The following is a 26,335-nucleotide window of genomic DNA, read 5'->3' as shown; positions in this document are numbered from 1 at the left end:
GTGAAAACTAATGACAAGATTGATGGAAATGTTTAACATCTAGAAGAGTCTGTAAAGATTAAATAAACTATTTCCAATGACTGAACATTTGATGAGCAGAGGACAAGAGATGGCAGGTAGAGGGGAAGCAGTGAGGGGGTTGGTGGTGATCAAGCACAGAGCAGTTCTGAATCCTATGCTGTAGTTTAAAGATTATATATGCATATACACAATTAAAAACAGGGAATATAACTTATCTTTAATCAATTAAATGAACTTACAATTTCATCAATATTCTTATTTGCAAAATTTAGATGAGTCAATTTTTTTAGGTATTGTTCCAATGGTTCATCTCTTCTGTTCTTTACATGGATACTATTTTTAGCAATTAGATCCACTGTAAGTCGACCCATGATGTAACAGATTTTAATGAACTTGACTCAAAGCTATTTCATGTAATGTTGTATTTGAGCTGTTGGCTATTTCCATAAAAATAACTGAATTATTCTGTGGAAAGAATTTTAGAGATAATTATAAATGAGAGATATGTATATTACATGCATTTGATAATTACATATACCTCCTGAAAATAGCGAGGCAGGTTTTAGTGTCTTCACTTTATGAGAAGATTTGTAGCTCAGGTTGAGGTTCTGAATGTAGGTTTGCTTGCTGCGCTGGAAGGTTGGTTTTCAGACATTTCGTCACCATTCTAGCTAGCATTTTCAGTGAGCCTCTGGACAAAGCACTGCGAATGATTCCTGCTTTCTACTTATATGTTTGGGTTTCTTTGAGTTGGTGATGTCATTTCCTGTGATGATGTAATTTCCTGTTCTTTTTCCCAGGGGGTGGTAAATGGGCTAAAAACAATGACTGCAGATGCTGCAAACCAAATTCTGGAATACAGTGGTGCTGGAAAGGCACAGCAGTTCAGGCAGCATCCGAGGAGCAGGAAAATCGATGTTTCGGGCAAACGCCCTTCATCAGGAATACAGACAGAGTGCCTGAAGAGTGGAGAGATAAATGAGAGGAGGGTGGGGATGGGGAGAAAGTAGTATAGAGTACAATAGGTGAGTGGGGATGGGGATGAAGGTGATAGGTCAGGGAGGAGGGTGGGGGAAGGTAGCAAAGAGTACAATGGGTGAATGGGGGTGGATGCCAAGGGGTCTGAGTAGCCCACAAACCCACCAATACACTAAAATAGCTGCTAATGAACTTGAAAGACTCTATACAGACAACAAGCAAAACTAATGTCATTTACAAACTACCACACAAGAATCGTAACAAACACTACATTGGACAAACAGGCAGAAAACTAGCTACCAGGATACATGAACATCAACTAGCCACAAAACAACATGACCCTCTCTCACTAGTGTCCTTACATACAGAAAAGGAAGGACACACATTGACTGGGAAAACATATCCATCCTAGCCCAAGCCAAACAGAGACATGCATGAGAATTCCTAGAAGCATGGCATTCCAACCGTAACTCTATCAACAAAGACATTGGCTTGTACCCCATTTACCACCCCTTGAGAAAAAGAACAGAAAATGACATCACCATAGGAAATGACATCACCACAGGAAATGACATCGCCTACCCAAAGAAACCCAAACATATAAATAGAAAGCAGGAATCATCAGCAGTGCTTTGTCCGGAGGTTCACTGAAGATGTTAGCTACTGTGGTGACAAAATGTCTGAAAATGAACCTTCCAGCTCAGTGAGCAAACCTACATCCAGTTTCTCCACAATACAAGGATGGGCCACAACTGTGATATTGAGACCCAGTGCATAACCTGCCCTTGCTTCACTCATATCTTGGTCTCTCTTTGATTGATACCATTATGATTTGCATTTTACTGTTGTATTATTGAAGCAGAATAAACTTGTCCCATGGAAAAACAGTTCATCTTTCATTTGTTGAAGCTTCTTATTTAGCTTTAACTGTGGTTATATTTCTTACTCGTTTACTCTCATATTGTGATTTTCTAAGACAACCTTCGCAGTTTTCTAAAGTTTTCACAATGCTCACACCCATTATTATTTTATGCGCATTGTATGACTTTCCTTTCAATTTGATATCATCCTTAGCTTTCTTTGTTAGTAATGGAAGATGCATTCTTCGCAGACAGTATTTCTTTCTCATAGGATATTTCTTTGGTGAGGGTTATGAAATGTCCAACCCCAACCTCACCATCAAACCAACTGACAAGGGAGGCGCAGTAGTAGTTTGGCGCACTGACCTTTACACCGCTGAGGCCATCAGAAATTGGTTAGCTGAAAGAAGACAGAGAGTGGTGGTGGCAAATGTTCATCCTGGTGTTCAGTTATTAGTGGTATACCATAAGGATCTGTTTAGGGGCCACTGCTGTTTGTCATTTTTATACATGACCTGGATGATGGCGTAGAAGGATGGGTTAGTAAATTTACAAATGACTCTAAGGTCGGTCGAGCTGTGGACAGTGCTGAAGGATATTGCTGCTTACAGAGGGACATAGATAAGCTGCAGAGTTGGGCTGAAAGGTGGCAAATGGAGTTTAATGCAGAAAAGTGTGAGGTGATTCATTTTGGAAGAAGTAACAGTAATACAGAGTACTGGGGTAATGGTAAGGTTCTTGCAGTGTGGATGAGCAGAAAGATCTCCGTGTCCATGTACATAGATCCCTGAAAGTTGCCACCCAGGTTAATAGGATTGTTAAGAAGGCATATGAACCATGGGGTTATGTTGCAGCTGTAGGAAACTATGGTGTGGCCGCACTTGGAGTATTGCGTACAGTTCTGGTTACCACATTATAGGAAGGATGTGTAAGTTTTGGAAAAGATGCAGAGGAGATTTATGAGGATATTGTCTGGTATGGAAGGAAGGTCTTCTGAGGAAAGACTGAGTGACCTGAGGCTGTTTTCGTTAGAAGGAAGAGGTTGAGAGGTGACTTAATAGAGATGTGAAAGATGATCAGAGGATTAGATAGTGTTAGCAGAGAGAGACGTTTTCCTCGGATAGTGATGGCTAGCATGAGAGGACATAGCTTTAAATTGAGCGGTGATAGATATAGGACAGATGTCAGAGGGGTAGTTTCTTTACTCAGAGAGTAGTAATGGCGTGAAACTCCCTGCCTGCAACTGTAGTAGACTCACCGACTTTAATGTCTTTTTAAATGGCCATTGGATAAACATATGGATGATAATGCAACAATGCAGGTTAGTTCAGCTTCAGGCTGGTTTCACAGGTCAGCACAACATTGAGGGTCAGAGAGCCTGGACTGTGCTGTAATGTTCTGTGTTCTTTGAAAGCAAGATAATATTTCGAGTCTGGCGATTCTTCATCAGAACTGTTAACAGCTCAGGAAAGGTGGTAATATATTGAAGTGACGTTTGTGGGAAGGGGTTGGTCTTGCACAAGGTGACTTACTTGCCGATTTACTTCCTCCAACCTCAGTATCCAAGGCCTCAGGCACACCTTCCAGGTGAAGCAGCAGCTTACCTGCACTTCTCTCAACTCATTTATTTCATTCACTGCTCAGAATGTGGTCTCCTGTATATCGGGGGAGATGAAACACAGATTTGATGACCGCTTTGCTGAACACCTACACTCTGTCTGTAAAACATGACCCAGAGTTTCCCACTGCCTCCACTTCAACACACCACTGTGTTCCTACACCAACATTTCTGTCCCAGATCTGTTGCAGTGTTCCTTAACGCAAGTTCAAAGAACAACACTTCATTTTCCACTTGGGGATTCTGAACACTCTCTGCTCATTCCTGAAGAAGGGCCTGTGCCCGAAACGTCGAATCTCCTGTTCCCTGGATGCTGCCTGACCTGCTGTGCTGTTCCAGCAATAAAGTTTCAACTTTGATCTCCAGCATCTGCAGACCTCACTTTCTCCTCCTATGAAATGTCTTCCCAACTATCCTACTGAAATCAACTTTGTCTTAATACCTTTTCAACTGGCTTTAGTTAAGCATAATGCATTAGTTTCAGATTCAAATTCTACACCCTTAAGATGAATGAGAAACTACGTGATACAATATTCTTATCAAGAGAAAACTGCCGGGTTTATAAATGCATGTACTCTGATTGGTACCAGAATGTATTGTTCAAATAAGCTGTCAATTGAATGCATCTTTGAGCAGAACGCTGAGAGTTCAATAAGTACAGGAATCTTAATATATTTCTAAATATCAAAATTTTGCCTGTATTTCATGTTTAACATTTAACTGTAATTGGCTATTTAAATTCTAAATTTCATCTAGGTTTAAGCAGGAATATATAAACTCTCCACTTGAGAGCAACTGAAGTAAGTTAATTAAAAAATCCAGCTTAAACTGTTCTTTCAGCATTTGGGACAAAGCTAACTCGGAGTGTATAAAGGCATTTCAGTGTGACTTAGCATTGAATGTGACTTGAGCAGTGTATGCTGGGAGTTGGGTGAGTAAGGAAATTATGTGAGGAGGCAAAGGAAACATTTCCTTGTTTTTTAAAATAATTTTTTCACCCTGTAGGAATTGGTTCTTACTCGACAACCTATTTGGAGAGTACCTCGTAAGTGATTAAGATCTATTCTTTTCCTCAGATTTAAAATAGTATAGGAACTGGTGGTAAAGTTGACAAAATACATTAAAAAGAAAAATAAATAATTGAACCAAATAATTACTTAGTTAATTAAAACACTTTAAGGATGGAAGGGCAGGTAATGTACTATTATTGATGTCAACCTAATAGGTTGTAGCTCTCCATTCTCTCGCTTCTTACTATCTTAAATAGTGGGATTACATTTTCTATTTTCCAGACCAGTGGAACCTTTCCTGATACTATCGAATGTTGAAAGATAATTACTAATTATCCCCGTAGTTGTCTCCTTCAACGGTCTCCTTCAAGCTCATCTGAGACAGAGCATTTAACAACCTTCAAGGAGACAATATACAATGGTAGATTGACATTGTTCTCTGCAGCAAAAAGCGAGAGTCCAGAACGCTGTGTTGCCAGACAGTACCAGTATTCACAACATCTGCTCAGGGTCAGGGAGGAACGTATAGTGGGAGGGGAGGATCCAGTTGTCACGGTCCATGTAAATACCAATAACATGGGCAAAGAAAATGGCATCAAATACATTAACAGAACATCAAAGGTAATTATCTCTATTTCGAGAGTGTTGTGCTGGAAAAACACAAGTCAGGCAGCATCCAAGGAGAAGAAGAATCGATGTTTCTGGCATAAGCCCTTCATCATTCCCATAATTATCTCTATTACCTGAGCCATATGGAAATTAGCACAGGAAAAATAAGATTAGATAAAGTACTGCAAGACTTAAAGACTGGTACAATAGAAGAGGATTTTGGTTTGAGGCGCACTGGAACTGGGGCATAGGTAGAGTGGGGAAATGTACCACTAGGATGGTCTACACCTGATGTCTATACTGGGACCAGTGCTCTAGCATGGGGAAGAGGATCAAATTTGGCAAGATGTAGTAAAACACAAGGCACAAGAAAGAAGGCATTGGTGTTTTTCAGACTGGAGGCCTGTGACCAGTGGCGTACCACAAGGATCGGTGCTGGGTCCTCTACTTTTTGTCATTTGTATCAATGATTTGCATGTGAGCATAAGAGGTGTAGTTAGTAAATTGGGACACATCACTTTGTTAATTCTTGATGCAATTAGCATAGAGAGCAATGACCCAGGTTGAGGAAACTAGGATACAGAGCCCTTCATGCAAAGGTGAAAAATGATAAAAGCAAGAAGTTTCTTGTGGGAGTGATGCACAGATCTCCTAACAGTAACTATATGGCATCATGGAATGTCAAGAAGGAATACTGCAAAAATTATTGAAAGGCTTGATGATAGTCATGGGGGAAATTAAATCTCCATACTTTTTTTTAGATTAGATTAGATTCCCTTTGGCCCAACTTAAAAAAAAACAAATGGACAAAGCTGACCTAGATGAAAAAGTTATTTGAGTATAGTGTCTTAGAACCAACACTTTTGGAACCAACCAGAGATCAGCCCACACTTTACTTAATATTATGGAATGCAGTAGGAATAATTAATGACCTCATAGTGAAGGCACCTGTGGCTAATAGTGACCATAATGAAAGATTGAATTTTACAATCAGTATGAGGGAGAGGAGTGGGTCTAAGACTAGTATTTTGAATTGAAATATGGGCCATTATGAGGACATTAGAATGCAAAAATTAAGATGGTGGCAGCTACAGGATAGGCAGCATTCTGGTTCTTGAACCCATCCTCTCCCCAGCACCAGGCCTGCCACATTCTTCTTTCTCCTTTTCTCCTTTTTGGCAGTGAAAGAAAATGGCTTTGACAGAACCAGGCAGCCTGGGGCAACCAGTGCCAAGAGAGGGAGAAGGCAGTCTGCATATCAGGGCAGCTAGTGGCGAGTGGGAGAAAGCACCTCATGGCAGCGGTGACAATAACAGAGGCAGGCAGCCTATGGTGATGGTGGTTTCAGTAGTAGGAACAGGCTGCAAACCAGTGACAGCAAGCAAGGTGAGAGATCCACCCTTTGTGAAAAGTATGAGTCCTGCATGATAAGGCGCTTATGGACTGTGGTGTTGTACTGTTAACTGTGCTTAACTGTTAACTTTATGTTTAACTTTTTAACTTTGTTTTATTTTTCTGATGGTTCTGTACCTGGGTATCTTTTTATCTAAGCTGGTGCTGTGAGTGGCAACTTGTAGACTTTTCACTGTTCTGGTGAGAGCATGTATAATCAATAAACCTAATTAAATTCAATGTAGATAGAGCTGGTTAAAGTGAACTGCTAAATTAACAGACAGGTTATTAAAGATGTAGTGGCATTAATCTAAGGGGCATTTCAGAAATAAATTATTCCTTCTAAAGACAATCAATCCCCTTATCTCTGGAATCAATCTAGTGAAGATCCCAACAATTTATTTTATCAGTTCTGAAGAAGATCAGTGGACTCGAAATATGAACTCTGTTTTTCTCTCTCTCCACAGAAGCTTACTGAGTTTCTCCAGCAATGTTTGCTTTTGGTTCAGATATAAGGGGATCGTGCTGACGTACCCAGAAGCTGTCGGTGCCACGCAGCTCGAGTTTTCAATCGTTCTGAAGCCGAAAGCGGGTTAAATCCGCGCAAACCACGGCGTGAGGTGAACGAACAAACAAAACAGCCAGCTCAGGGCCTCCCCGCCACCTGTCCCGAGGACTCCGCATTGGAGCTGCAGAAATAATCAGATCAGGGGCACCGACTCGTCTCGCACTTACAAAAACACCGGCTTTTAACAAAAGGTGAAATAATAATCTTCGTTTCGCTGGCCGGGCGGTCGCAAAGCAGTCGGCGGCCGTTTCGAACGCGGCCCCGTTTGAAAGCTGCGGCGGTTGCCGTGGAAACGGGCGCCACCTTTAACTGGAGTCCCACAGGCGGCTCAGGTCCCAGAGAAAAATAGCTCGCTCTTTCGGTTCCGGCCTTTAACTCGTATCAGAGCAAAAAGAGCCAGTGCGGTGTAAGGCATTATTCTAATTTTGTCTGTGATATTGAGGAATGCATGAATGAACTTCACAATTTCTGCTAATCAGGTAAAGTCACCACAGTCTTACCGAAGGTGGTTTAACTTGAAGATCATACTTCAGGCGAGGGGAGAAGAATCCTTCGAAGAATTGAACCTACGATGTTAGGCAACCAGTCTACATTACCAGTTAGCTGTCCAGCCAACTGAGCTAATTGACTCCTAATTAGGGCCGAAGAACATAAGACATAGGAGCAGTAATCAGGCCATTTAGCCCTATGAATCTGTTTCTCCATTCAATCATGACTGATGTTTCTCAACTCCATTCTCCCGCTTTCTCCCCGTTCCCCTTGATACTGAAAAACCTATCTATCTCAGTCTTAAATATACTCAATGTTCTGGCTTCCATAACCTTCTATGGCAATGAATTCCATAGATTCCCAACTCTCTGGCTGAAGAAGTTTCTCCCTATTTCTGTTCGTAAAGGTCTTCACTTTACTCTAAGGCTATGCCCTCGGGTCTTAGTCTCTCATACCAGTGGAAACATCTTCCCAACATCCACTCTGTCCAGGCCATTCAGTATTCTGTGTTTCAATTAGATCCCCCATGTAGGTAGCATGGTGGCACAGTGGCTAGCACTGCTGCCTCACAGTGTCAGAGACCTGCGTTCAATTCCCACCTCAGGCAAGTGTCTCTGTAGAGTTTGCACTTTCTCTGTGTGGGTTTCCTCCAGGTGCTCTGGTTTCCTCCCACAGTCCAAAGATGTGCAGGTTAGGTGAATTGGACATGGGGAAGTGTCCTGTAGTGTTAGGTGAAGGGGTAAATATAGGGGTGTGGGTTGCTCTCCGGAGGGTCGGTGTGGACTTGTTGGGCCAAAGGGCCTGTTTCTACACTGTAAGGAATCTAATCTTATCATCCTTCTAAACTCCATTGAGAATAAACCCAGAGTCTCAAACGTTCATTATATGTTCCTTTTCATTCCTGAAACCATTCTCGTGAACCTCTGAACACACTCAATAGCCAGTATATCCTTCCTGAGATATGGGGCAAAACTGTGCACAATACTCCAAATGCGGTCTGACCAGAGCCTTATAGAGCCTCAGAAGTACATCCTTGCTTTTGTATTCAAGCCCTCTCAAAATAAATGCCATCATTGCATCAACCTGTAATTTTACTTTGAGAGACTCCTGGACTAGAATTCTCAAGTCTCTTTGCACTTCAGACTTCTGAATTTTCTCTCCATTTAGAAAATAGTCCATGCCTCTATTCTTCCGACCAAAGTGGATGACCTCATACTTTCCCATGTTGTACTCCATCTGCCACTTATTTGCCCATTCTCCTAACCTATCCAAATCCTTCTGCAGCTTCCCTGCCTCCTCAATGCTATCTGTCCCTCTACCTATCTTTGTATCGTCTGCAAACCTGAGCATAAGTAGACCATTCGCCTCGTAAAGTCTGCTCTACCATTCAATGAGATCACACCTTATCTGATCACTCTTTACTCCACTAGCTTTCCTTATATAGGTGACGTCTGATTCCTTTGCTGATTAAAAATATGTTGATCTCAGCTTTGAATATATTTGATAGCTCTCTGTGGTAAAGAATTTCACAGATTGATGATTCTCTGAAAGATGAAAATCTTCTGTCTGAAATGGGCAAACCCTTATTCTGAGATTATACCCTCTGGTTCTAGACATTCCCAAAAGGGGAAACAACCTCTCCACATCCACCTCGACAAGCACCTAAGAATCCTTTCTGTTTCAATAACGTCACCTTTCATTCCTAAAACTCCAAAGTATAAAAGCTCAACCTACTCAACCTCTCCTCATGAAATAATCTCTCAATGCCCAGGATCAATTTCGTGAACCTTCTCTTGACAGCCTCCAATACCAGTACTGTATATCTTTCCTTAGATAAGGGGACCAAAACTGTTTACAGTATTCCAGGTGTGGTCTTGTATAGTTTTAGCAAGACCTCCCTATTTTTAGACTCCATTTTCTGTGAAATAAAATTTGCCTTTCCTATTATCTGCTGAACTTGTATACTAAATTATTCGTGATTCATACCTCAAAATCACCTCTTTGCTGGAGCTTTCTGCATCTTTCCCCGTATAATTAATATTCAGTTTTTCTATTCTTTTTGCGAAGTGCATTACCCCACATTTTCTAACATTATACTCCATCTGCCAAATTTTTCCCTATTCATTTAACCTGTCTATATCCATCTGTAGACTCATTGTATCATCCTCATTACTTACCTTCCAACCGATGTTTGTGTCATGTGCAAACTTGGTGATAATACATTCATTTCCCATATTGAAGCCATTTATATTTTAAATAACCTGCACTGATCCCTGTGGAACTCCTTTTATCCCAAATCTGTCTTGTAACTCCCAACATCATGGAATCTTATGTTGTCTTGTGTTATGTCCCCAGGAAGAGAAATTAAAGGTGTTGGTTCCTTTGCTTCTGAGCCCCCTATGCCCTCCATCCTTCTAATGCCTGAAACCAGGAACAATACTCACATGGCATCAAACAACTTTATATAGGTTTAGTAAAACATCTTGGTTTTGAACCTCATTCTTCAATTTATAAACCAGTGGAAGGTCATGTTCTGAACAGCAATATCCAAAACACTTTGTTGAAAAGTGTGGCGCTGGAAAAGCACAGCAGGTCAGGCAGCATCTGAGGAGCAGGAGAGTTGACGTTACAGGCATAAGCCCTTCATCATCTCTTGTGGCAGCAAGGGAAGGTGCCTGGATTGGAGGGTGGGTTGGTGGGGTCGGTGGGGGGGGAGGGTGTGGATCTAACAAGGGAGTCACAGGGAATGGTCTCTGCAGAATGCCAATAGGGTTGGGAAGGGAAATATATCTTGATTGTAGGTGGTGGAAATGGCGGAGGATAATGTGCTGTATCTGGATATTAGAGGGTTGGAAGGTGAGGACCGGCGGGGTTCTATCCTTGTTGCGGTTGGAGGGGTGGGGTTCAAGGGCAGAGGTACAGGAAGTGGAGGAGATGCGCTGGAAGGCATTGTTGATGATGTGTGGGGGGAAATTGCGGTCCTTGAAATAGGAGGTCATCTGGGATGTTCTGGAGTGGAATTACTTTTCCTGGGAGCAGATGCAGTGGAGGCGGAGGAATTTCAGAGGCAGAATTTCGGCGGACAGGTCACACCTATTCTGACAAGTCCTGAACAGTCCCAACAGTCACTGCATCAGAGGGCAGGTCAGGTTTCCTTCATGTGAATCCAAGGAAAGCGAGGGGACCAGATGGAGTACCAGGCCGTGCACTCAGAGCATGTGCAGATCAACTGGCAGATATCTTCTCGGACATCTTCAACCTCTCCCTGCAGCAGGCCACTGTCCCTGCCTGTTTCAAGTAGGCCAACATCATCCCTGTGCCTAAGAAGGCTCATGCAGAATGTCTGAATGACTATCGCGCAGTGGCCCTAACTTCGGTGGTCATGAAGTGCTTTGAAAGGCTGGTCATGGCATTAATCAACTCTAGCCTCCCCACTATTATTGATCCACCCCAATTTGCCTATCAGACCAACAGATCCACGTCAGATGCCATATCACTTGCCCTTCACTCCTCCCTAGAACATCTTGATACCAAGAACAGCTATGTAAGAATCCTACTCATTGACTACAGTTCAGCCTTCAACACTACTATCCTCTCGAGACTGATTACTAAACTTATTGATCATGGACTAAGCCCCACTCTCTGCAACTGGATTTTCAGTTTCCTGACCCACAGGCCACAATCAGTGAAGACTGGGGACAATATTTCATCCTCACTAACACTCAACACTGGAGCCACCCAGGAGTGCGTACTTAGCCCCCTACTGTACTCACTGTATGCCCATGACTGCGTCGCCAAATACCAGATTAATGCCATTTACAAGTTCGCTGATGACACCATAATCGGTCGAATCTCAGATGGCGACAAAACAGACGGGAAGTGGAAGACCTGGAAAAATGGTGCACAGAGAACAACCTAGCTCTCAATGCTGGCAAAACCAAGGAACTCATTATTGACTTTCAGCTGGATGTTACTCATGCCCCCTAAACATTAACAGCACACAAATGGAACAAGTGGAAAGTGTCAAGTTCCTGGGAGTGGTCATCAACAACAAGCTTTCTTGGACTCTTCATATGGACGCACTGGTTACAAATATCTCTTCTTCCTCAGGCAGCTGAGAAAATTTGGCATGACGGCGAATACCCTAGCCAACTTTTATAGGTGTGCCATTGAGAGCTTTCAGTCTGGATGTATCACTACCTGGTATGGCAACTGTATCAGGTAGGTACAGAGAGTGTGAACTTGGCCCGGACAATCACAAAGGCCAACCTCCCTTCTATAGAATCCATTTAACAGGCCCGCTGTCAAGGAAAGGCCACCAGCATTCTCAAAGATCCATCCCACCCTGGCATTGCTTTTCTACAACCTTTACCATTGGGGAGATCCATCTGACGTGGATCTGTTGGTCTGATAGGCAAATTGGGGTGGATCAATAATAGTGGGGAGGCTAGAGTTGATTAATGCCATGACCAGCCTTTCAAAGCACTTCATGACCACCGAAGTTAGGGCCACTGCGCGATACACATGCACCAGCCGGTTTCAAAACAGTTTCTACCCTACTGTTGTTAGAATACTGAATGGACTCACAAACTCTTAGCATTCGCCTGTACCTGTGTTTTTGTTTTTTGCTGTTTACCTATTATTTACTTATCTATGCTACTTAACTCTGTGATCTGCCTGTATTACTCGCAAGACAAAGTTTTTCACGGTGCCTCGGTACACGTGACAATAAATTCAATTCAATTCAATTCAATTGGGAGTAAGGAATACCATTTTTACAGGAGGGGGCTGAGAGGAAGTGTAGTCCACGTATCTGTGGGAATTTGAAGTAGATGTTCGTGTTAAGTTGGTTGCTGGAGATGGAGATGGAGAGGTCCAGGAAGGAGAGGGAGGTCCAGATGAACTTGAGGTCGGGGCGGAAGCAGTTCATGAAGTTGATGAACTGTTCAACCTCCTTGTTGGAGTATGAGGTGGCACCGATACAGACCTGAATGTAGTGGAGGAAAGGTGGAGGATGGTGCCAGTGTAACTACAGAAAATGGACTGTTCCATGTATTGGACGAAGAGGCAGACATAACTGGGGCCCATGTGGGTGCCCATGGCTACCCCTTCGGTCTGAAGGAAGCGGGAGGATTCGAAGGAGAAGTTGTTGAGGGTAAGGACCAGTTCCGTTAATCGAATGGGTGTGTTGGTGGAAGGGTTTTGGTTGGGTTGGCAGGAGAGGAAGAAACAGAGGGTTTGGAGGCCTTCATCATGACAGATGAATGTGTATAGGGACTGGGTGTCTATGGTGAAGATGGGGGGGCGGTAGTTGGGGCCTGGGAAATGAAAATCATGGAGGAGGTGGAGGGCATGGGTGGAGTCCCAAATGTATGTGGGAAGCTCCTGGACCAAGGGGGACAGGACGGTGTCAAGATATAAGGAGATAATTTAGGTGGGGCAGGAGCAGTTGGAGATGATGGGTCGACTGGGGCAGTAAGGTTTGTGAATTTTGAGAGGTAGAAGAGGGAGAACCAGGCAGTGCAGGGTTCCAAGACCATGAGGTTGTAGGCTATGGATGGGAGATCCCCCTAAGGTGACGAGGTTGTGGATGGTCTGGAAGATGATAGTTTGGTGATGGGAGGTGAGGTTTTGGTGGAGGGAGCAGTAGAGGAGGTGCCCCCTTACCAGCACCCATATTCCTGATGAAGAGCTCATGCCTGAAACGTCGACTCTCCTGCTCCTCAGATGCTGCCTGACCTGCTGTGCTTTTCCAGTGCCACACTTTTCGACTCTGATCTTCAGCATCTGCAGTCCTCATTTTCTTTCCAAAAAACTTTGGTTTAGTTGACAGAAAAAATGCACTTTGTACATTTCGAGTGATAAATTTTATCCTAATTTTAATTTAAACTAACTACACTTACCTGAAGAAGGGCTTATGCCTGAAACTTCGATTCTCCTGTTCCTTTGATGCGGCCTGACCTGCTGCGCTTTTCCAGCAACACATTTTTAAGCTCTGATCTCCAGCATCTGCGGTCCTCACTTTCTCCTACACTTACAAATGCCAAGCACAGAGCACATGATAAGAGAGCAAATCACTCAGATGCTGTAAATACTCAATACATAGGTCGACAATCTTTACTTGTTTTGAGGAAGGCTCAATGATGTTTTCTGTGCAGACACAGTGAATATTTTTAACAGTTTCAAATATCTCTTGGATTAAAAGTAACCCCCCTTGCCAATCCTCCAAAAAGTAACCAGACCTGTTGTGAGCTTCTCATTCAACTTCAACACAAAACTCAGTAGTTGTTGCCTGAGGTCTGGTTTGGCACAATGTTAGTTGTGAATTTTAAATACAGCTAAGGTATGAAGGCAGCATTAATGACTTGCTGATCAAAATAATTAATACAGCTAAAAAGTGCTGAATGGATCCATCTCTGCCTCCTCCAGAGGTCCCCAGCATCACAGATATCAGTCTTCAGCCAATTTGCCTCACTCCACAGGATATCAATAAGTGGTTAGTAGCACTGATACTGTAAAGCTATGGATGCTGAATACATTCTGGCAATAGTACTGAAAACTTGTACTCCAGAATTTGCTATGCTCCTAGCCAAGCTGTTCCAAAACAGCTACACTATTGCATTTACCTGACAATGTGGAAAATTAACCAGATATGTTCTGTAGAGAAAAAGCAGGACAAATCCAAAACGGTCAATTACTGCCCCATTAGTCTACTTTCAATCTCAGTAAAGTGACGGAAGGTGTCATCAAACAGTGCTATCAAGCAGTAAATACTTAATGATGTTCACAGAACCACTCAGTTCCTGAACTCTTTACAGCCTTGGTTCAAGCATGGACAAAAGAGCTGAATTCAGAGGTGATGTGAGAGTGACTGCCCTTGATATTGAGATCACATTTGGTCAGGTGTGGCATCAAGAAGCCCTGGCAAAACTGGAGTAAATAGGAATCAGTCGTTACACTAGCAGGTCAGAGGCTAGGAATCATGTAGCAAGTAGCTTATGTCCTGGCATACCAACGCTTGTACGCTGCCTACAAGGCATAAGTAAGGAGTGAGATGGTATACTCCCCACTTGCCTGGGTGTAGGTCCAATAGCACTGAAGAAACTTGACACTATCCAGGACAAAGCAGTCACTTGACTAGAACCACACTCTGTCCCTCCGTCACTAATGCTCAGTAGCAGCAGTGCGTACCATTTATAAGATGCACTGCAGAAATTCACCAAAGTCCCTTAGGTATCACCTTTCAAACCCACAATCACTTCCACCTAGAAAGACAAAGGCAGCAGATACATGAGAACACAACCACCTGACTGTTCTCCTCCAAGTCACTCACCATCCTGACTTGGAAATATATTCCTTTTCCTTCAGTGTTGTTGGGTCAAATAGCTGGAATTCCGTCCCTAATGGCACATCACAGTTCAGTCGTGATGCCCTACTTATAAAATTCAAGCAAAATATTGCAGATGCTGGAAATCTGAAACAAACATTGAAAATGCTGGAGAAACTCAGTAGGTTTTGACAGCATCTGTGGAGAGAGATATAGACTAAATGCTTTGAGTCCAGTGACTCGACTTCAGAACTTGTGCTCTTCTGCCTGTCCACTTGCTCCCATATTGCTACTTATGCCCCTAGATTTAAAAATTATGTGAAATATGTAGACGGTTGTCTCCTGAGTTAGAAGATGCTTATCCAACAAGAAGAAAACAAATTTTAATATGTATAAGTAAAGTGCTGCATTCCTTTGGCACCTTTAACATCGGTGAAACATTCTATGGTGCTTCATAGGAAGCTTGGAAGTGGACTGCAGAAAGAACTATTAGGATGGGTTAAAAATAGAAGCATCTTAAGGGAAGAGAGTTAGAGTGGTTTGATTATCTCAATGACGACCACTAATGACAATGCAAACTATTTACAGTTTTAGGACATAGTCATATAAATTCTGGAAACATTGCTAACTTCAAGAATTTAATCTGTTCAATGATTTGCTATGAAATGTTATTTCAGAAACCTAATTATAAATTAATCCCAACAATTTACATCAGTTTCAGACTCTATTTTTAACTGTAAATTTATAGCATTGAATACCATGACATAATTGAACTGACAATAGTATGACCAATGGATCAGTTTCAACATGTGTGCTGACAGTATCGGCTGTTACCTCAGCTCCTCTTCTCTTCCATCCTTGCACTATCTCTAAACCATTAAGATGCTTATCCAAGATCCAGTACTAGATGAGCAGATTTTTCCTCCAACTAAATATTGGAAAAACAGAAGCTGTGGACTTTCACAAATTACAGCTCTTTGCCATTTATTTCATCCTTCTTTCTGGTAACCATCTGAAACCCAACCAGACTGGTGCTATACTAGACCTTGAGATTATCCTCCTGCCACATATCTGTGACATTACTAAGGCCACCAATTTTGACCCCTGTAACATCATCCACTCTGCCTCAGTTGAAATCTTCATTCATACCTTTGTTAACTCTAATCTTTGATTAATCTAATGGAATTTTTGCCATCCTTGATTGTTCAATCCTTCACAAACTTGAAGTTATTTGAAACTGTGCTCGATAAGTCTAGCCAGTGGCTCCCTGCAATTGACTGTAAATGATGAGGCTGAGCCCACCTCAGATTGGCTGGCTTGCCTGCTTTAATTTTTCAGCCAATGGGCCTGTAATTATTATGACATAAGGCTATCATAGCAGTTAGTCCCACCTTATAGAGCTGTTGACCAATTGGAGGATGGCAGCTCTGCATTACCAGCAATGCCACCAAAGGCTGTGACCACCTCTGGTACTGCAGGCGACCTGGGAGGAAGACCAACCCTGGATGCACAGGAAACTCAAATCACCCAATTAAGGTCTCAGTTGGGAAACAGGTGGGCTACCCACTAATGTTTTTCTAGCTGCATGTAAAATTGTAGGATTGGGGGCATGAGCTGTTGCTATTGACATGGTGACAAATTTTATGAGTCACACCTAAGTTTCTACCCACAGATGGCCAATAAAATCCAGCAAGCCTCTGCCTACTCACATTCCCTGAGTTCATTGACCTACATTGGCTCTCTGTTAGGAAACACCATTTTTAGATTTTCAGCCTTTTTCTCAATTGCTTCATCCCTCCCTATCTTCATGATCTCATCCAGACTTGGATCCATAATGTTTTTCACCAATACTAGTCTTTTAGGTGCTCCTGATTTTAGTCACTGCACCACTGGTAACTGTACCTTCAACATTTGGGGTCTTAAGTGCTGGAATGTCCTCCTTAAATCCATCTGATTTCTCCTTTAAGATGTTCCTTTAAAACCTATCTCAACAAAAACTTTGGTCATTTGACCTAATCTGGCTTGTGCGGCTCAATGTAAAGTTTTGTAATGCTTGTAATGCACAATGGGTGGCTTTATTACATTTTAAGGCACTAAATAAATGCAGCTGCTCATACATTAAGTTATTGCTGTAAGTACCACCAAATCATCAAACTGTGAGAAAAATACACGATACTAAGTTGTAAAAACAATATTAGAAATGTTACCCCAATTACATTGTATTGTGTATTTCTGTCCCTTTTAAATTGCTTATGTATATGACTAACCATGCAACAGAAATTAATGGAGTATTGCCGTTCCCATAGTTGTCGTTATTTCCTGCTTAAATGCCTCATTAACTGAAATCTGGAAAAATTTCACATCATGATTGCAATTAAAGTGAGTGGAAAAAAATGTTCAGATGTTTACAATTATATATTGTATCAGTTTGTATGACTTCTCATGTATATACAGAAATGTATAAAATATAAAACATCTCTCAACATGAATTTATTTTTTTTCTAACATGGGAATATCATTCAGGCTGTTTTATTTGTTCAAGGACCGTGAGGCATGCTGGCTAGGACAGCATTGATTTCTTTTACATAACTGCCCTCGAGATACTGCTGATGAAAGACCTTCGTGAACTGCTGCAGTCTGGGTGGTGTAAGTGAACTCACAGTGCTGTTTTACGGAAGTTCCATGATTTAGACTCAGAAACAATGGAACAACAGCAATATATTTTCCAGTTAGGACAGTGCATGACTTGAAAGGGGTCTTGCTGGTGATGGTGTTCCCATGCATCTGCCACCCTTGTTCTTCCAAATAGTAGAGGTTGTGGTTTGGAAGCTTTGGTCAAAGAAGTTTTGATGATTTTCTATAGCCTATTTTATCGATGATTGACACGGCAAGTATGATGCCCATGTGGTGGAGGGCATGAATGTTTATGGTGGTGGATGTGTGTGCCAGTGAAGTGGACTACTTTGACCCAATTGATGTTGAGTTTCTTGATGATTGTTGAAGAAATTCTGTCACACTCCCAACTTAGGCCTTGGAAATAGTGAAAAAGGTTTTGGGAAATCAGGAGTAAATTATTTGCTGCAGAATTCCCAGCCTTTGATCTGCTCTTAATTAACAATACATAATGGGTCCCTGTAAATGAATGTATTTCTCTTCTAAGAAGCAGATATGAACTATGTTTCAACAACAAATTAAGCAAGCTGTTTCCCACTAATGGGATGCTGTTGTCAGTTCCAAAGGACATTTTGTCTACTGCATAATTGAGCAGCATTATGAATGAATTTCAATGCCAACGTGATATCAGATGTTTAGACTATACATCCCAATGAATGGCTGATTGAATTTAGCTACAAGTTCCTTCAGTTGTTCATAATAGGTGGAATACTGAATGAATTAAACATCTCAGCTTTGCAAACCTTGAAATAAGTTATTTAATGTCAGATGTGATTCCATAATTAGGTAACACTTACTAAACATTACGTAGTGTGATAATAGATGTACTAACAACCAGTTTAATATAATCAGTCGAGCTCATTATGTGGATCATTTACATCTGCTAGAAATGACATACATTCATATCCAGAGAATTGTTCTCAGCAAACAAATGGAAAATGTTTAACTCTCACATCTTAGTAAATTACCAAGGAATTTGGGAGCCTATAGTTGTCTGCTGTTTTCTCCATGGCAATGCTTGTCTAATTAGAGTTGACTTGCCAATCATCCCTTTTTTCTAGTGATTTCTCCTTTGTGATCATTCAAATATTGCATTCTTGCCCTGGTAAGTGCAGATTAAGAAGCTTTGGCAACATGTCTCTCCTTTAAGAAATATGAAATCAATAAATTAATATTAAATATTAGACAAGTAGTATTTAACATATCATTGAAATAATTTTGTTCGTCTAAAATAGCTAAGAATTTTAAATTTGCAGAGTCCTTTGATGAGATTTTAAATACAGTGCGCCAATGGAGTGTTGTCTCACTATGAGTAAGACCAGTTAAGCTTTATGTTTCAGCTTGCCTCTTCCAACACCGTATCAGTCTGCTCAACATTTCATGACTGGCAGCAATTGTCTTCCAGTTGTCAATATCTGCCATCTTCAGGTTCCCTTGTAGTGGAAGTTTGAAGGTCATTCCCCAGTGTCCAATTCAGCAGATATAACATGCGGCATTCATTTGTGTAATGAATGTGGCTGAGCCAATGTTGACATATACTAATGGAGTTAGCATGGTGCAGGTCTTATCAAGAGATGCCAAGTATGTCTGAGACAGTTAATGTGGGAAGTGTTCATTCTTCCCTCATGCTTATGATTGTCTTGCCATTGTTTAAGAGTGTGCTGAGGACATAGGCTGGGTAAACTCAAAGTTTAGTTTTTCAGTCAGGTTGCCGTCGTTTAATTCTCTCTTATTCAGCTTGGAAGTAGCACTGCATCTTTTGCAATGTATGTGTTGATTTCAAATACAAGTGACAGATTACTGGTGATTGTTAAGCCTAGCTTTGTGAATCTGTCAACAGGTCTCCAATGTTGTATTGTCAATACTGATAGACATTGAAATGGTAAAGTCCTGGGGCATGATATTTGTATTCTTAATGCTGATGATCAAACCAACAATACAAGAGTTTGTCCAATGCCACAGCAGATATTGCTCAGTATGGAATTTTAATGCAGCATCATCAGTGTAGAGTAACTGTGGTGAAAACTTGGCACACCTTTCTCTTGGACCTGATGCGAGCTGGGCTGAAAAGCTTCCCATCAGACCTAGCATGTAAACAGACAATCCTCTAGATCTCTTGTCTGGATAAATGCAGTCCAACAACATTCAAGAAGCTCACCACAAAACAGGAAAATACAGCCCATTTGATTGGCACTATATCCACAAATATCCACTCCCTCACTACTGACACTCAGTATCAGCAGTGTGTGGTGTCCAGAAGATACGCAGTAGAAATACACCAAAGCTCTTTAGACCTTCCAAACTCATGACAACTTCCAGCTAGAAGGACAAGGGTAGCAGATGCATGGGAACACAACCACCTGCAAGTTGCCCTCCAAGCCCACTCACCATCCTAACTTCCAATTATACCAGTGTTCCTTAGCTGTAGTTGAACTAAAATTCTGGATTTCCCTACCTGATAACATTATGGCTCTGACTACAGCAGATGGACTCCAGTGGGCCAAGAAGTCAGCTCACCGCAACTTTCGCAAGGGCAACTAGGAATGGACAAGAAATGATTGCTCAGCAAGCAGCGCCTGCATCCCATGAGTGAATTTCACACTGTAGGGAATCTAATCTAATTTAATTAAAAATCATTTGTTGTAAACATATGTCCTCTGGTCCTAAACTCTCCCACTAGGGCAAACAGCCTCTTAGCGTCTCCTGTGTCAAGCCTCTAAGATTATTTTACAAATCGATAAGGCCAACTCTAATTTTTCTAAACTCCAACAATTACAAGCCCAACCTACTCAACCTCTCATAAGAAGTTCTTTCATACCTGGGATCAACCGAGTGAACCTTCTCTGAATCAATGCTAGTATATCTTTTCAAAGAGGATCATAACTGTTCACAGTATTCCAGGTGTGATCAAACTACTGAGTTGTACTGTTTTAGCAAGGCATCTCTCTTTTCATACTCAGCTCCCTTTGAAATAAATTCCATTTGTCTTTCCTGTTACCTACTGGACTTGTATGATAGTTGTTTTTGTGATTTTCGTGCGAGTCCACAAATCCCTCTTTGCTGCATCTTTCTGCAGTGTTTCTTCATTAAAATAATATTCAGCTCCACTATTTTCCTAACCCACCTACATAACCTCTCATTTTCCCACATTACTTTCTATCTGCTACACTTTTGCCCACTATTAGAGCCCTCAGTGGATTTTAGTTATAGGGCAACTGCTGTATGCACAGAATTGGTTTCCACGGTTTCAGTTATCCATGGTTTGCTGCAGCCCAAAAATATTGCATAGAACATTCTAGAACCAGGAACCAGAGGGCTGCCAGAGAAGTAAGTTTCCCATTTAAATGAATGGATTTGCTGCAATTCATGGTTTTGGGCTCTCATGTTAGGTCTTGGAATATATCCCCTGCGGATGGGGGGGGGGGCAGTGGTGGTGGTGGGGGAAGCTACTGTATTTTATTCTTTTTATCAATTTTGGTTTGGAACTGCGAGCTGAAGGTGACCTTTGGATTGTAGGCAGCAGCTTGTTTAAAAAGAAGGAACAAACATGCTGTTGTTAGTGAGGCCAGAAGTTAATTATATGTTGGTTCTTGATCTAAGATGTCTGCAGACCCTTTGACATTGGGGAAAGCAGTATGTTTAACCAGAGAATAGATGTTTGGCCATTAACAGGGTCAGTACCTGAGAACTGGTGCCAACAAGTCTGGGAGAATGAGTGTGGCAATGAATAAAGATTTGAAAGTTGTCAATCTAATATCCTATCATCAGCTATTGGAAATTCAGAGAATATAAATCAAGTTGTACGTATTACTGAATTTTCCTCAGAGTGAACTGAAACGATGGTTAATCAATTTCTTCGAAAAATCAACAAAGTTGTAACCAAGTTTTAACATAGTATACATATTGGTGGTAAAGTTAATATAATAAATTAAAAGCAAAATAAATAATTAAATTCAATTATATAACATTATAATTAATTAAAAGCTCATTAAGAATGGCAGTACAGTTGGTATGTGTATACAAGGCCTTACATTAACTGATTTTTGTTGAATAAAAGTCTACTATGCGCCTGAATTCTGTCTGCCTCATGAGTCTTTGTCCCCACTTGGGGAGGTGGGAGGGAGGGTCTCACTCCTACAATATGCCACAAAACTGCAACATCTGGGAGCAAGGAAATCCTTGTGATCCAGGACAAACATACCTCCAGTGGGTGTTTGAAGTTTAAATAGCTTCGGCTCAGGGTTTATAAGCTGGAGGAATGATCTACAGACACTACGATACGTTAGGGAAGGGAAAGGAACTTGGATTCCTTGTAGTAGGAGGCAGTCACACTTCTTAGGATATAGAGAGCTCTGATATGATGAATGGTCAATGACAGGAGGGTGTGGCTGCAAATGAGGCAGGTAAGGGAAGCCAGAGGACAGGAATTCAGGAGTATCAAATTGTTGCAATTGCCCTACGAGTCTTGAGTTTCTCTGAGTTTAGTTGGATGAGAGCAGGGGATGTAGGCTGGATGAGTGAAATAACCATGGTACTGTGGTACAGAAAGCCATCCACGAGGGGGAACCAAAAAGAATGTAGTGGTTTTGGGAGACAGCATAAAATGGGGGAGTGACACTGTCCTCTGCAGCAAAGAGCAGGAGTCCAGTTGTATGTTGTCTCCCAGGGTTCAGGATATTTCTTCTGGGCTGGAAAAGAATTTGCAGTTGGTTCCATATAGGTGGAACTAAAAAAGAGGTTTCTCATAGCCAGTTTGAGGAGCTAGGCACCAAATTAAGAGGTAGAAGCCCATTTCTGGATTAATACTTGAGCCACATGCAAGTTGGCATAAGGTAAACCAGGTTAGAGAGATGAATGTCTGGTTGAAAGACTGGTTTGGGAGAAGTGAAAATGTGATTAGTTCAGCTTGATATGTCTTGTCGGAGCAGATGAGTTGGACTGAAGGGTCTGTTTTGTGCTGTATGAGTCTATAAGTGTGTTCATAGAGCACTGGCACCAAATACTGTGGAAAGTGGGATCTGTACAGATGGGACGGTCTACCCCTGAACCATGCTGGGACTGATGTCCTTGCAAACTACATAATTAAGGAAGTAGAACAGGTTTTAAACTAAATAATGGGGGCAAAGGCCCAAAATTGAGAAGTTGTGATGAATCTTAGAGTGGAGAAAATGCAACAGAGAGAGGAATTAATTTGATTTGATTTGATTTATTGTAGTCACATGTACCTAAGTACAGTGAAAAGCTTTGTTTTGTGAGCAGTACAGGCAGATCATAGCAAACAAGGACACACAGATCAAAGAGTGCTTAGACAGACAGAGGCATACAAGGTTATGAATGCACAGGAAATGCACAAAGCAAGATCAACATTATTTGAAATTAGAGAGGTTCTTTCAACAGTCTAATAACAGCAGGGTAGAAAATGTTCTTGAACCTGTTGGTATGTGTATGTGTGTTCAAAGCTTCTGTATCTTCTGCCTGATGGAAAAAGTTGGAAGAGAGCATTACCAGAGGGGGAGGGGTCTTTGATGATGTTGGCAGCCTTTTCGCCACAATGAGAAGTGCAAATGGTGTCCCTGGATGGGAGGTTGGCTTCTGTGATGGTCTGGGCTGTGCACACAATTATCTGTAGTTTCTTATAGTCCTGAGCAGAACAGTTGCCATACCAGGCTGTTTTTCACCTGGATAGTATGCTTTCTCTGGTACATATGTAGAAGTTGGTGAGAGTCCTTATGGACATGCCAAATTTCCTAAGCTGCCTGAGGAAGAAGAGGCATTTTTGTGCCTTTTTGACCATTGCATCTACGTGGGAGATCCAGGACACACTGTCAGTTATCACTCCTAAGGACTTCATGCTCTTGACCCTCTCCACCTCAGCTCCATTGATGTAGATAGAGGCATGTCAAGATGAGATCAACCATGATCTTATCAAATGTGGAGCAGCCTTAAGAGCTGAACTGCCTATTCCCGATCCTAGTTCTTACATATCCCAAAAATACAAATTTGTCTTGATTACCCACATTCAAAGCCACAGGAAATTGTTTAGTTTTGTATAACCTGCTAATTTTATCAAACCCACATCACCCAAATATTCAATTTATCTGTTCATTATTCATCAGAATAATTTGAAGTAGGAACTAATAGGTATGCGTGCCATTCAGTTAAATGGTTAAGAGGTATCAAACTATCTGCACGATAGGATACAGATTGCAGTTCCCAAGTTTGTTAAGCCAGTTAGGATGAGGACGACTGAAGCAGAAAGTGGATACAGTGTGTAAAGTTTAAAAATCTGGACATATTCAGTGACCTATGAAATGAACATTTAAGAAATTACCTTCCTGCAAAGGATATATTTTTCCCGCATTGTGCATGCAGACATTTTTTGACCAAAAGGAAACTTCAGAATGTAATTAATCAAACATTACCTTTTCAACAGTGGAGTTCTGCCAATCATTTAACATGCTTGTTCAAACTGTTTTTAAATCCAAAGTAAACATGAAGTTTACATAAGAACTTAAGACTACTGTGTATCAGTTTAGTAATTTAAGCACTTTAGGTCACTACACACTTAAAAATGAAGGAAGCCATTTATCATTAATCTCAGATATCACCATGGTAATTTGGCCACTTCCATTTATCAGCATTCAGCTTTCTAAAAATAATATTCAGAGCTCATGATGTTCAGTATTCTGTAACAACTGCTGATTTTTTTGAAAGGAAATGAAATGACCATTTACTAATTGAAAACATGCAGGCAAGTCCCTTGCCATTTTAATGAGGTAAAATGAAGTAAAATATCTTTTAGAGCATATTAGCTAGAGAAAAATCATTTAATAAAGGCTTTGGTTATTTTTTGTTTTAGTATAATTCATTGTTATACAATTTGAGCATAAGAATTTGTAACAGTAATAGGACGTTAGACTCAACAAGCCTATTCCTGTTTCTGAGATCAGTTCCATATACTAGCTTTCTCAAAAATCCCTCAAACCACACTCTCTATGAACAATTTTAACCCTTTGCCAAGACATGTCACATGAGGATTAGCACCTATGTGTGCTTTAGCAGTGACTTACAGTATTGAGTACTATTTCATGATGCTGTCAAGAATACAGTTTGTGCATGCTTGTTAGTAGTCGTGAAGGATGTTCTCATCCCACCTGGACTATCTGCTGGCCCTTAGGTCTTGCCCCACTGTGATATCTGCTATTTAATCTTAGATCCTCTTCTGATATGGCCATGGCTGTCTTAGAACATAGAACATATAAAAGTACAGCACAGAACAGGCCATATGGCCCACGATGTTGTACAGAGGATTAATCCTAATGTAAAATAAAATAACTTAACCTACGCACCCCTCAAGTCACTGCAATCCATGTGCAAGTCCAGCAGTCGCTTAAAGGTCCCTAATGACTCTGCTTCCACCACCACTGCTGGCAATGCATTCCATGCATTCACAATTCTCTGCGTAAAGAACCTTCTTCTGACATCCCCTTTGTACCTTTTTCCTAATATCTTAAAACTATGTCCTCATCCTGCCCTGGAGAAAAGTCTCTGGCTATTGACTCTATCCATGCCTCTCATTACTTTGTATACCTCGATCAGAGCATCTCTCTTCCTCCTTCTTTCCAGAGAGAAAAGTCCGAGCTTAGTCAACCTTTCTTCATAAGGCAAGCCCTCAAGTCCAGGCAGCATCCTGCTAAACTTTCTTTGCACCCTCTCCGAAGCCTCTGTATCTTTCCTATAGTAGGGCGACCAGAACTGGACACAATATTCCAAGTGTGGTCTCACCAGGCACTTGTAGAGCCGTAGCAAAACCTCGCGGCTCTTAAACTTGATCCCCCTGTTAATGAAAGCCAAAATACCATATGCTTTCTTAACAACCCTATCCACTTGGGTGGCAACTTTGAGGGATCCATGCACTTGAATACCAAGATCCCTCTGTTTCTCCACTCTGCCAAGAATCCTGTTTTTAATCCTATATTCTGCATTCGAGTTCAACCTTCCAAAATACATCACTTTGCATTTATCTAGTTTGAATTCCACCTGCCATTTCTCAGCCCAGCTCTGCATCCTGTCTATGTCGTGCTGCAGCCTGCAATAGCCCTTGATACTATCAATGGCACCCCCAACCTTTGTGTCATCTGCAAATTTACTAACCCACCCCTCATCCTCCTCATCCAAGTCATTTATAAAAATTACAAAGAACAGAGGCCCAAGAACAGAGCCCCACGGGGCACCGCTCAACACTGACCTCCAGGCAGAATATTTTCCATCTACAACCACTCTCTGCCTTCTGTCAGCCAACCAATTCTGAATCCAGACAGCCAAATCTCCCTGTATCCCATACCTACTTTATGAATGAGCCTACCATGGGGAACATTCTCAAATGCCTTGCTGAAGTCAATATACACGACATCCACTGCTCGATCTTCGTCGACCTGTCTTGTCACCTCCTCAAAGAACTCAATAAGATTTGTGAGGCATGACCTGCTCCTCACAAAGCCATGCTGACTGCCTTTAATCATGCTATGCTTTTCCAAAATGTCATAAATCCTATCCCTCAGAATTATTTCCAAAACCTTGCTGACCACCGATGTAAGACTGACTGGTCTGTAATTGCCAGGGATTTCCCTATTACCTTTCTTGAACAGAGGAACAACATCCGCCTCCGTCCAATCCTCTGGTTCAACTCCCGTGGAGAGTGAGGAAGCAAAGATCTTCACCAGCGGCTTAGCAACTTCCTTTCTCGCTTCCTAGAGCAGCCTGGGATAAATCTGATCTGGACCTGGGACT

At 41.6% G+C, this 26,335-nt stretch overlaps 1 protein-coding gene across 3 annotated transcripts in view; it reads right to left on the bottom strand.

Annotated features, from left to right (window-relative positions):
- Positions 1 to 7,398, bottom strand: part of ppp1r42 (protein phosphatase 1, regulatory subunit 42) — a 60,530-nt gene extending 53,132 nt beyond the window's left edge. For 2 of the 3 annotated variants that reach the window (XM_043689248.1, XM_043689251.1), the window contains exons 1-2: positions 7,023 to 7,217; positions 261 to 486 (exon numbers count right to left, since the gene is read on the bottom strand). In XM_043689248.1, the coding sequence (XP_043545183.1) occupies positions 261 to 392 (132 nt within the window). In that variant the 5' untranslated portion in view covers positions 393 to 486; positions 7,023 to 7,217. The other variant, XM_043689250.1, reaches the window with a different exon arrangement.
- Between the last annotated feature and the right edge of the window lie 18,937 nt (positions 7,399 to 26,335).

Source organism: Chiloscyllium plagiosum, chromosome 4 (genome assembly GCF_004010195.1).
Source record: "Chiloscyllium plagiosum isolate BGI_BamShark_2017 chromosome 4, ASM401019v2, whole genome shotgun sequence".
In the NCBI taxonomy this organism is placed as follows: domain Eukaryota; kingdom Metazoa; phylum Chordata; class Chondrichthyes; order Orectolobiformes; family Hemiscylliidae; genus Chiloscyllium; species Chiloscyllium plagiosum.
Note: the sequence above shows the minus strand (reverse complement) of the source record. Positions and strands in the feature narration are given on the sequence as shown.